At 39.8% G+C, this 12465-nt stretch overlaps 1 protein-coding gene across 1 annotated transcript; it reads left to right on the forward strand.

Moving 5' to 3' along the window:
* The first annotated feature begins 9069 nt into the window (after positions 1–9069).
* LOC113753420 (inorganic phosphate transporter 2-1, chloroplastic) lies at positions 9070–12465 on the forward strand. The gene is made up of 3 exons (XM_027297564.1): positions 9070–10001; positions 10904–11095; positions 11285–12465. The coding sequence occupies exons 1-3, from the start codon at positions 9258–9260 to the stop codon at positions 12107–12109; spliced, it is 1761 nt and encodes a 586-aa protein (XP_027153365.1). The 5' UTR covers positions 9070–9257; the 3' UTR covers positions 12110–12465.

The following is a 12465-nucleotide window of genomic DNA, read 5'->3' on the forward strand; positions in this document are numbered from 1 at the left end:
CAACGGATTTTTGATTTAATTGCGGATTGAACAGCAAATTGGACAGCAATTATGTTATACAATATAATAATATATTTTAAATTATAAAAATAATTTAAAAAATTTAAGTTGGCGGTTTAACCGATGATTTTTTTTGATTCACTTGTTGGACCGTTGAATTATTGATTAGTCAACGAATTTATTATTTGTGTGATCTAATTAGTGATCCAACTCGATTCTGTAGTTTGTTTGTCGGATTGAACGGTTCAACCGTCGAGCCGAGCTGGACCGAATCTTATAACTATGCTCCAAAGGAAGCCTCTAAATCAGAACTTTTGACGGTCCAAGACCGGGAGGAGCTACCTGCCCCCACCGGACAAAGGACAGTCCCAAGTTTAGGTTTAAAATTTTGTAAGAATTGTGCTTCTACCCTAATAAATTGTAAATGTGACTTTACTAGCAAAAGTAAAATGTGAAAATTTTTGCTTTTATTCCGAATAATTTGATGAAAGCCAATATTATGTGCTCGGAAGTGCTTTGATACTTTTGTTGTTAACAAAATAACTAGCAATATATGTAACCTATCATTATCATTGTAATCAATGACTTTTAAGTATTAAGTCCGATGCTTTAAAAATTTATTCTGGTGGTGATTTTTATTGCACAAATTAAAAATTCATACTTAAATGCGTTGTCCAGCATTAATGAGTTATTCGCATCCTCGTACTTCAGTTATTGGTAAATAATTATATATCTCTATTTGTTATTACGAGAGTGTTATAATTGTCCATTTCGATTCTCATAATTACAGAACTCATGCCCCGCTGTAATATAGTACGTACTGGCTCCGCCACTGGGCAGAAGGATATCTCCACCAGATATTGCAGTTATAGTACTTGTTTTTTGGGGCCATATATAGTAGTTATTGAATACTTCTATTCAATTTATATGTACATCAATCTTTGTTTTCTTGATGTTGTAACCCTTCAGACGGGGAAGATTGTCCAGGACTTCATGGCCAGTTTTGTTTGCAAGGAAGGACGGAGATGCTTGGGACCTGCGATGGCCTGCAGACAGCTCTGGATAGCAGATTGGTGCCTGTCTCGGTAGTTGGTATGATTTCTTTCCAAGAATCTTGTAATAAGAATGGGCCAGGTCAGGTGTAAGATCAATTGAATATGTCTTAACAATTTTATTTTTTGTTCCAGACATACATAAAAGGAAAAAAGTTTGTTCCACATGCATTATTTTGTTTGTAGATTACGTTGGAATTGGATCAATATTAACATATCATGATTTCCCTAAAATTACAACTAATAATTCACAAACATTAGCGTAAATACTGAATTACTACAGTTGCAAAATTAAATTAAAGAGTATTACATTTATACTTGCATGGATGTGTACTTTTTCTTGTTTTGCACTACTAAGACAGAGCTTGTTCTCTTTGCTTCAAATTTTGCAAAAGCTGATCACGAAAAACGATTATAGTACAGACAGCAAAGCTACTTTTTAATAGATTATGCGTTTTACTTTTTTAGCTGTTTGAAAAACAATTATGATCTAATTTAGAAGGACACAAGAACATTAAAAAATATTTATTTAATGAATTTATAATCAATTAAGCTAATCAATTGAGAGCCAATCCATGGCCAACTTGTAAAGTTGTTACTTATCCATTATGGCAACTTCTTTTTATTTATTTATTTATTTATTTATTTATGAACATAACAAAATGAGAGTGATAGTTTACACTTTATACAAAGAGATGGATATGCAAAACGATGAATGTGAGTACTGCAGAGGCCCCGTCCCGGGCCAGACACATGGCAGCCTGGGAAGTCCAGAGTTGGGCTTGGACCCCAGGCTCATGGGAACTATCCTGGGGCACACCGCCGCTAGGGCTCCGGAGAACAATCCCGCAGGGGCGGGGAGAATCCCCCTCAGCGCGGGATTGATGCTATTTCGGGCAGATCCCGAAACGTACGGAGGTCGGGCTCTCGAGTAGGTATAAATGGTAACGCACACCAGTTGTGCAAGGTACGCTCACTACGAACAGATTACTCCCGATTGTTTTACCTCTCGTGAATTCCACTCACCGGAAGACTAACTTGACCGTCGGAGTGCCCCCGGGAATAACCTCGGGGCTCCCCTGCTAGTCACCCTAAAGACATTTTCTTGTTTATTTTGCAGGGTTTGGACACGCTCTTCTCATCAGCACGCCGAGCTTAGAAGAAGGTCAGCTCGGTCCTGGGAAGTTCAACGCTTCTTCAAGTACCATTCTCAATTTTGCCCATTTTCTATCTTGGTCGAGACTTGGATTTCCTGGTACACTGCGCTCTTCCTAAAAATTGATGAATTTCATTTTCTTACCGTCAATTGTCAAAGCCCCAAAATATTCCCAACTCCTTGTCTTCCTTTTCCATTCTCTCGGTTGTCATCCAAAATTCCAAGAGCTTGTGCTGTCCCGCTCTTGCATCACCATGGGCCACCTTTAATGGCTCCCACTTCATTTCCGGGACCTTCTTTTTCTCTTTTTTCTTTGTATTTCTTAGCTATTTCTACTTGAACAAACATTTCGAAAAGGAAGTGACCATATCCGGCCGCTCTATCTTTTTATCCTTTTAAATAGAGTGAATCAATGACGCTTTTGCCTTTTTCACTTCATGCTAGTGGATCAATCTGATTCACTCGAATGGAATTTAGGTTAAGATCTAAACCAAAAAAAAAAAGAAAAAGAAGAAGAGTCATTGGACATAAAAGAGTAAGAACACAATGAAGGAACCAAAAGGACCGTCTGATATACATATATTCAGGTCTCATCTCTCTCTTCCCGAAGGCTGATCGAGTTCCCGTATCTGTTAATTCTTTTCTATTATTTAAAATGGTTAATTTTTCTGCTTTGCATTTTCGAACCAAAGTTTTACCAATTAAAAATAATTGATATTTTCTGAAAAAAGAAAATAATGTCTCCAGGGGTTTCTGTTTATCCAAAAAAATTGGGTTTCAACTGTGTATAAGAGAAGACAAACGGATGAATGACGAGTATGGACGGCTTGCTGATTTGTTCCTATAAAAAGATTTCGCGTAGTAGGACAATTTGTTCGTTCTACATAAATAAACTTCTGATTCGATCATTAGAAGTTAGTAGAACGCTGGGATGAATGTCCATAAAAAGGACATCAGTGCCTTAATTTACACACGGCGAGGGTACTCACTTGAGAGCTGTATGTAGATTGAGATGTCAGCTCATTCAAGTGTTTCTTGGGATAATTCTTGATTAAATGGACCGCACCACAATCTTCTTTTTCAAATAACTTGCATTTTCACTCACGGACATCTTTTTCTTTGAAATGTAGATGTATGCTTTCGATCAATACAAAAAATCGTAATTGATCATTTCAGCCTTATAACACTACATTCACCCCAATATATATATATATATATATATATATACGGACTTGATATTCTGGATATTCCACAGTAGTCGAGATGTTGTAATATGTTGCTACAATTTGAAGAGCGCAGTCGACTTGCTGGTAGGGTCGGACGGTTTGGCCTTCCATGAGAAGGGTGAAGAGGCGATTTTTGGTTGGTAGCTGAACCGACCTGAATCAGTCCTCTCTGAGATGAGGTGAGGTGAACTCCTGGATCCGAAGTCAACCTCCTTGTCCGAAGTGAATGGCGGGGCTTCTCCCCTGGGATCACTCCGACGATCAAGTTAGTATGAGAACGAGAAATATGCTAGAGTATGAGCAAATGAACAGTGTATGCTTACTTGCTAGGAGTGTATGTGGGGTATTTATAGGAGGGTAGAGGACAGAGCGGAGAGCTCATGCTGGTGGGACCCATTCTCTGGTCATTACGGCTCTGTCCCGTGTCAGGAGGCCTGACTCTGACACTGTAGCCGCCTGAGTGTGATGACGGAGAGTATTGAGCAGGTTCCATTAAGAGTCTCCAGTGCTTTTCAGATAAAGCACTGGACCTGGGTGATGTCAGGGGCCGTGACCTTATCAGCGTGCGGCCGAAGTGGGTGGTGCCGAGGTCACCTACACGGTAGGCTAGGGAAGTGGCCGAGCTCAGGGGTTATGCCCAAGATACGGATGAGCTCTGATAAGGGACGAGGTGAGTTCACCTCGGACACGCAGGATGGCCGAGGTGAGCATCCTCAAAGGGCCTTACGTGTTGTTGATGTGATTTTTCACGAAGATGATAAGCATCCGCGTCAAGAGCTGGAGGACCTTTGCCAAGTTGCCATCTCCCTTGAGGTTGCGGGCCTTGACTATGGTACCAGACACAGATTGGGAGCTGACGTTGACCTCCAACACCGATGAAATGAAGAGCATGAGTTAGAGGCGCAACTAACATGACCATGCTTGCATAATCTGGAACCTGAAACCATAATTGGCTTTTGGCTTCATGATCTACATGTGACACCACACCATTGTGCTTTCTGCAAAACCGCCTTGAGGAATGTTGTCATTGAAGACTTGATGCAAGCTGGACAAGATGAGAGAGTGTGAACAATGATAATGGTGCAAAAAACACTACAAGAAAACTGACTTTTCACGACGCCAGAAATATGCTGCAAAAAGTCCAAAAACCGCCGCGAAAACCTTTTTGCGGCACAAATGCGACGGAATTAAATTGTGCCACAAAAGTAGTCGTTACAAAAGAAAGCGACACAATTTTTCAACATGTCGCATGCATTTGCATCACTCTTTGCGACGCAAATTTGAGTGTCACCACTCTACTTGCGGCACAAAAAATGCGCTACAAAATGTCCACAATGTCATGCGACAAAGACAGATAAATTACATGTTTAAACTTCTATAATCCTGACACAATTGAATTTTTAGGAATGAGCGATTATAATTTACACAGACTATCTTTAGAAATTAAAACAGCATCTCAATAGTTGTCTCTTGATTTTATTGTTAATCGAGTCCATCAAAACCGTCCTAAGTTCTTTCTACGAGTCAATTAAAAAGCCTTGTACGTAGTTGATGAAGTAAGTAGATATTTTAGGTTACAGTTGCTTTCTTGATAGCACTATAGCAGGAGTAACTTGAGGGGTGGACCCGATTAGATACCTATGCATGTCACACCTCAGAAGACTGAAAGCAAAAACGGGAGCACTGGAATTGATATGAATGTATGTCTGTAGCAGAAGCCGACGCCTTAATATATTCGTTGCATCTGCACTGCAGAAGCAGCTTTTTACATTTATATTTTGTGGTAGCCAACGCTGAACACCGAACGCTCCTTCATTCACATAAATAAATAATTTCCATTAATTCCGCCCGTCTGAGAATTATAGCAGTGTTGCATAAATTTTATTTGGGCTCATTCCATATATAATACCATATAGAGAGGCCTGGGCATTTTACGTGGACTTCTGCAATATCTCTCGTACTTTTTTTTTATTGATCACCGGTCGAACAGAATATTCTCTGCGATTTTGGTGGTTGTGCATGCATGTATCTATAATTAATCTTAACGTGTAGTATTTTGCGTATAAATTAAAATCCAAGTTCAACTGCAGGGAAGCTATGGCCATGCATCTATGATCTTTCAATGTATGATGAGCCTCTTTGTCTCGTACTTGACTATTTCCTACCACTTACTAGTAATTAGTAGTTCTCAATGAGAATTGGTCAGTGCCCGCATAATTAATTAGATCATCTATCTTCTGTCTTCGACGGCGCAAGTCTGAAAAATATGACAAACAACAACAAAATTTTCACTAGGAAATCGAGAGTTTGATTTGACGAATATGACATCTGATTGATGATGATGATGATGATAAGATTTCACTACACTTTGGGACTAGGTTCCCATTTTAATTATTTGCTGTATAGATAGAGATGTTGGTTGCTTGGTCTAATTGTACTACTTTGGTGTTTTACGGATTGGGGCATCAAATTTTGACATGATCGAAACCAAAGTACGTAAATTTGGCATCCACTTAGATGTCCCAACATTTTTTTTTTTTGGAACGAGGAGAGAAGAGAATAGAATGATGCGAGCATGTCCTTGTCAAATATACTAAATTAATTAGAAGATGATGCTGTTCCTTAGGATCCCAATCCTATCAAGAACAAACCATGTACTTTCTGGTTTCTACTATAATATAATTGTCACGATATTATAAGTAATCCAGGATTAAACTGCAGCCTCAGACATGAACAGCATGACAATTGAGATAAGGTCATTGTTGGGCTCCTGCGCAAGGAAGGCTGCCTTACAATCTGTACATCTGTATTCAACTCTCGGACTTTTGTCGTTATTGATTATAAAAAAAAAAAAAAAAAACCCCTTCAACGTTGCACCTATGTTTTGAAATTCGGACCGGACAATGACTCGGTCTAGATTAGGGGTCAGGGGAGGGTCGAACCGAACGGGGTGACGTCATCATGATGTCATAAATATGTTTAATTTTAAAAATTAATATGCTATGTAAAATTTCTAAAAATGCAATAATCTTGAGAAAGGTATGTTCATGTATATTTGGTGGTTCTAAGATATTTTACAAGAAAATACAAATAAAGTAATACAGTCAAGTAGCAATCTATATAATTTAATGCATATTCAACAAGTTTAGAACTAAATTAGAGGGCTTATTTGAAAAATAATACTAGAATTCAGGGCAGAAGCTATAAATTATAAAGATTTTTAGGCATGTTTACAGTTTTCTATCACTCTAGGGGTCAAACCATAAAATTGACAAAACTTTGAAACCCCAAAGCTGAATTCCCTAGATCTTTCCGTTCTTTTTTCTCTCAAAATCTCATTGGCCGTCATCGTCCTCTCCATCCCGACCTTGTCCTTTCTTCTCCAGAGTCCAGACGCATTCCTCCTTCTGTTTCTTTTCTTTTTTTTTTCCCTTTTGTCCCTTTTTCACTTCTATATCTTTGCATTTCTTTTCTATTTACCACGTGAAAATCATCAACACTATTTTTTTGTTGGGTGAAAATCATCAACTCACATTAAGTTTCTTCTGTCAAATGCTGAAGCTGGGTCTGCCATAGGAAAATGTGGCTCAACTATAAATGATTTCTAGACACAGTCTGGAAAATCGTCAACTTCTCTTCTTTTTTTTTTCTCAAATCTTTTAATTTTAACTTTAGATCTTTCAATATTTGTGTTAGAATAGCCATATGTGACTACACCACTGCTGTTGCCGTCGAATCTGCACTCAAGGATCGATATCCATGCTGAAAATTTTGGGAGAAACATAGCAGAAATTGGATGCTCAAAAAGAACCGGTTTTCCCGGTTGTTCCAAGTTTCCGGTCAAACCCGAATTTGACCGGTTTTGACCGAGTCTTTGTCACTCGAGTTTTTGAACCAACTCGGACCGGACATGTCTCCAACTCTCGGTTCCACTGGGTCGAACCGACCAGTCCGTTGCACAGACGTAAGAAAGATGACTAAGACCAGCAATACAATGACTCAAAATCACAATATAATATAGCGGTCTAGCACTACTTTTGAATGGATTTTTTCTTTAAATTCTAACACCATTTTTCGACCGTCACGCAGGATTCTTTTTTTTTTTTTTAATGTCAAACATTAGAGGCCAATTCTTGTGGAGCCGGGCTTGGCCCAATTCTTATCAGCACGCTGCAAAAAACAAAGGCCAGTTAGACCTCATTCACTTGGATGGAAAAGTACCTATAACATTGCTTTAATTGCGGCATTTTACTAAAATGATCTGTTAAACAACAAGAATTAGGTTCCAATCACCAATACTGGATTTCTGCGCAAAACTATGACAAGAGCAGCTTTGGGCTTTTGGAAATCAAGGCTTTATGGTTTTGTGAGAAGAGTTTTGGTATCTCAATCCTGTCAAGTGCTTAATCAATAATAGCCTCTACAATGTGAGTATATCATATTTGCAGCAGGCCTCTGGGGTCGATGGATATTGCTGCTTGCATAAAGGCTCGGGGGACATCAAGTCTCGTAGCGTATAGTACTATAAGATTTAGATATGTGTGGACCATTATGGGAGCTGGCTTGGGATTTGGGGATAGGATGTTGTGAAGGCTGTTCCCGAAATGGGCCGAGAATGAAGTCCGTCGTAGAGCATCATTGACGAGCTGCAGCCTCAAACAATTCTTGTGATCTAGGGGAACAAACCACAATGTCAACATTATGAGCCTGGTCCAACTCCAGAACATGATAGTGGTACTGGGTATAGTGGAGTTCAACCTTGGGTTCAAAGCGGGTAGATAAAATCATGCCGGAGTTGTTCAATCTTGAAGTCTCTGGCCTGTCTTAATGCAGTTATGATTTTGGGCTTATCATCTTGATTTATCCCAAAGTATAAATATCATAGTATGCAATTTCTGATGCACAGACAAGCTCACAAGCATTGTAAAGTTCTAGAACTAAGCATTAGAAGTACGGCTGCAACAATTGTTTTCTTTGATTTTCTGGACCATAAATGAGTAGAAGACAAGAAACTTCACCGATCGCTTGTTATAGCCTCGGTCATTTTAGAGTCCAAGGTAAATTTCATCTTTGTCTCGGGGGACAAGGTCCAATTAAGGACTCGAGCCTTGCTGATCGCGTGTGGACGGCCTCATTGTGTAACGCCATAATCTATTTTTTTTTGTCAACACATAGAGTATTCATTTCAAACTAATTTTCCTGCACTTCTACACTCGCTCCCAAGATACAAAAGACGGTAGAAGGAATCGAACCCTGACTACACAGTGCCGGAATCTAATGAGGCAATTTCAGCGCCAGGCGAGCCGACCCGAGGGTGTAACGCCATAATCTAACTAGTCATCATGAAAATGGAATGGAAAGTTGAGCAAATAAATAAAAGAAAAAGAAAAAAAGTGTAGAAAAGTGGAAGAAGAAGAAGAGGAAAAGGACAGAATGGATTCTTTGGGCAAAATTGCCTGTCCCTCCATCTCTCTGCTTGTTAAAGATCCATTGGTAGTGGATATGGTATCTTGTTACGTCTAATTTTGAAGTTAAAACTAGTGGACGTGTACGTGCCGTGGCCAAGAAAAAATTCAGCCACCACTCGTTCCACTAGACCCCAAACCAAGCTGCCAATCCTTCTACACCAAAGAAAGAATATGTAAAGACTGACTAAACGCCCATGACCGTGCCTCCTCCTCCAGTCCTCTTCCACCTACTCTTTTCTCGTCTCTTCCTCCTCTACTTTCCATGGCCAAGATTCTACCAGAATAATCCTCCCCTTTTCACTTCAAACGCACTCTTTCCCCACTTGCTCAATCCTTTCTGTTTTTCTGTCAAGTCATGACTTCCTCTTACTGTTTATCTTCTGCTAGAAACAGGGCCACTACACCAGCTGAAGCCTTCTTAGTTCACAATTCTCATCTTTACCTTCCCACGTACAGGCACCGTCTCTTCTCCAGTGAACCTAAAAGAGACCCTCTTATTCTCAAGCCTCGGCAACGGCTGCTTAAATCTTCTTTTTCATTTTTAGGGAGGAAAAATTGTAGCTCTGTACACCCTTTTGCGGCCTTATCGTCTTTTGCTGAAGCTGAAGATCATAAAGGTGGAGATATAGAATCTGAAAGGCAACATGAAGTTGATGATGCAAGCACGGATGTTGAATTGCCAGGCATGGCGCAGGCCTTCCATATGTCCTCAACTACAGCTGCTGCTGTTACCATATGCATAGCAGTTGCTGCTCTTACTTTTCCCTTTTTCATGAAGTCACTGACTCGGACTGCTGGATTGAAGGCTAAGGTTTTGACATATGCTACATTACTCTCCGGTTTTTACATGGCCTGGAACATTGGAGCCAATGATGTTGCTAATGCCATGGGGACTTCAGTTGGTTCAGGAGCTTTATCCCTCATGCAAGCTGTACTGATTGCTGCAGTTCTGGAATTCTCGGGTGCATTGCTGATGGGAACACATGTAACCAGTACAATGCAGAAGGGAATTCTGGTTGCCAGTGTTTTCGATGGAAAGGCTACTTTGCTTTTCGCAGGGCTGCTATCTTCTTTGGCTGCTGCTGGCACTTGGTTGCAGGTGCAATACTATATCCTTCATTTCTTGATCTGTATGGTTGACATTCAAGATGTTTCCAAATTCTCTAGCATACAATTGTATTCTCCGTATATATGTCGGACAAAATTTATGCAACTTAAAAAAGGGAATGGACGTTCAAAATTGCTTCTTTTGTTCAAAATTGTATAGTAACGTTGGAAGCACGTTCTGACTCGACTACTGAAAACATTAAATTCATTGAAAAACTGGCTAAACCTAAAAGCATTTTAGTAAGATTCTCTGTCCTATTTCCATTCGGAATTATCAAGAACAGTAACAATATGCTAATGTTCCAATTTATCTATACAGTGATGGCGACCATTTAATCTACTCTTTTCCTTTACAACTCCTAGAGTGCAGGATGTCTAAGGTGATGCAGGAGCGTAAACTTAATTTTGAAGTCACTGCAATTTTACAGTGGCAAAGCCCCAGATACTAGTGAAGAGCTTTAGTTGAATTCCTGCACATAGACTCTGTTACAGCTTGTTTGAACTCTAAATACCGTGGAACTTGATGATCAAATTATAGAAATCTTTCTATCAATGACAGAATATCCAAGATAGACAGTTTTGAAAACAAAATTTGAAGGTATTGATATTTGATACCCTTAAGTCTGCAATGATGATATATAACAAAAACATCCTTCAATATCATCTTAATGCTCTACTTAAAACTGGATGCTGTGTACTCCAACATGCTACTACTTTTATATGATTATCAATAACATGATTGGACTCTTCCGTTAGTCAACTAGACAATGTTGTTGATGAAATAGCACAATGTCTCTCAACTTATTCAGCTTTAATCACTCAGCACGTATCAATTTACACTGTTATTTGTTTTATCTCTTCCAACCTCTTAACAAATCTTGGTTGTGTGCACAGGTTGCATCTTACTATGGTTGGCCTGTTTCAACCACTCATTGCATTGTAGGGTCGATGGTTGGGTTTGGTCTCGTGTATGGGGGAACTGGTGCTGTCTTTTGGAGTTCATTGGCAAGAGTAACTTCGTCGTGGGTGATCTCACCTTTAATGGGAGCAATGGTGTCATTTGTTGTCTATAAATGCATCCGCAGGGTATGTTCTTAATAGCTCGAGACTTGAAAAATTATGTTTGCCCAATCTGATTCAACAGCTGTCATAAGAAACAAGAAGAAACCTGATATTGATTATTCATTCTGAAAGATAAAGTAGGCAACAGAATACTACACAGATTCTACTCCAAAGTCACATATTCATCCCCACTGACCTCCTTTAATATTTTAGTTTGTTTACAGTGCTCCGAACCCAGGACAAGCTGCAGCTGCAGCTGCACCGATTGCTGTATTTGTCGGTGTGACTGGAATCTCTTTTGCAGCCTTCCCTCTTAGTAAGCAATTCCCTTTAGCTGTCCTCCAGGCTTTAGCTTGTGGTACTGCTGGAGCGTTTATCGTATACAGAATTATTCAAAAGCAACTTGGTCACCTGTTGGTCAAGTCTAATTCGGGAGAGGGAGAGCCAAAGGAAGAGATAATCCACACCAAAAATGTTGGATTTCTTTCTGACTTTGCTGGTCCAAAGGGTACCCAGCTACAACTGGTGTATGGAGTCTTTGGCTACATGCAAGTGCTGTCTGCCTGTTTCATGTCATTTGCTCACGGTGGAAATGATGTCTCCAATGCAATAGGTCCCTTGGCTGCAGCATTATCCATTCTTCAGGGGGGTGTAAGTGGAGCAGAAATTGTTATTCCTAATCACATTCTAGCATGGGGTGGCTTTGGGATTGTTGCAGGGCTCACGATGTGGGGTTATAGAGTCATTGCAACAATTGGGAAGAAGATTACAGAATTAACACCAACACGAGGATTTGCAGCAGAGTTTGCAGCTGCATCCGTGGTTTTGTTTGCATCTAAACTAGGTTTACCAATCTCAGCCACCCACACTCTAGTGGGCGCAGTCATGGGGGTGGGGTTTGCTCGGGGACTTAACAGTGTGAGGGCAGAAACAGTGAGGGAGATTGTGACTTCTTGGGCTGTGACAATTCCTGCTGGAGCAATCTTTGCAGTAATCTACACGTGGATCTTGACTAAATTGTTTGCATACATACTTTGAGTGTGCATTACGAGCGTAATGCAAGCTTCAAGAATGGGATAAACAATTGATCTTTTAAAGTGATTGTAGAACAAGTAGATTTTTTTTGGAACTTTGCCTGACTTGTTCGAGTGGAGCAATATTTAAGCTCCAGGCGAGGATATATATATATATATATATATATGCGAGACTTTCTTGTCCAAATTTGAAACCTCTTCCTGTCCTCATCCCTCAAATTTCATGGTAAAACTCTTATGCAGTATACATCACATGCCTCGTGTTGTACTCACGCCCATCTATTGTAATCTCATTTCTCGTGTAATAAGTCAAGCTATGATAATGGAAGTTTATCCAGCAAACAGATGCTATTAGCTGCT

This window comes from Coffea eugenioides, chromosome 11, assembly GCF_003713205.1.
Source record: "Coffea eugenioides isolate CCC68of chromosome 11, Ceug_1.0, whole genome shotgun sequence".
NCBI classification, from domain to species: Eukaryota; Viridiplantae; Streptophyta; class Magnoliopsida; order Gentianales; family Rubiaceae; genus Coffea; species Coffea eugenioides.

Coding starts and splice junctions, on each gene's coding strand:
- LOC113753420 (XM_027297564.1), top strand. CDS start 9,258: ATGACTTCCTCTTACTGTTTATCTTCTGCTAGAAACAGGGCCACTACA. Junction 10,002..10,903: donor CTGCTGGCACTTGGTTGCAG/GTGCAATACTAT, acceptor TTGTGTGCACAG/GTTGCATCTTACTATGGTTG. Junction 11,096..11,284: donor TCTATAAATGCATCCGCAGG/GTATGTTCTTAA, acceptor TTAATATTTTAG/TTTGTTTACAGTGCTCCGAA.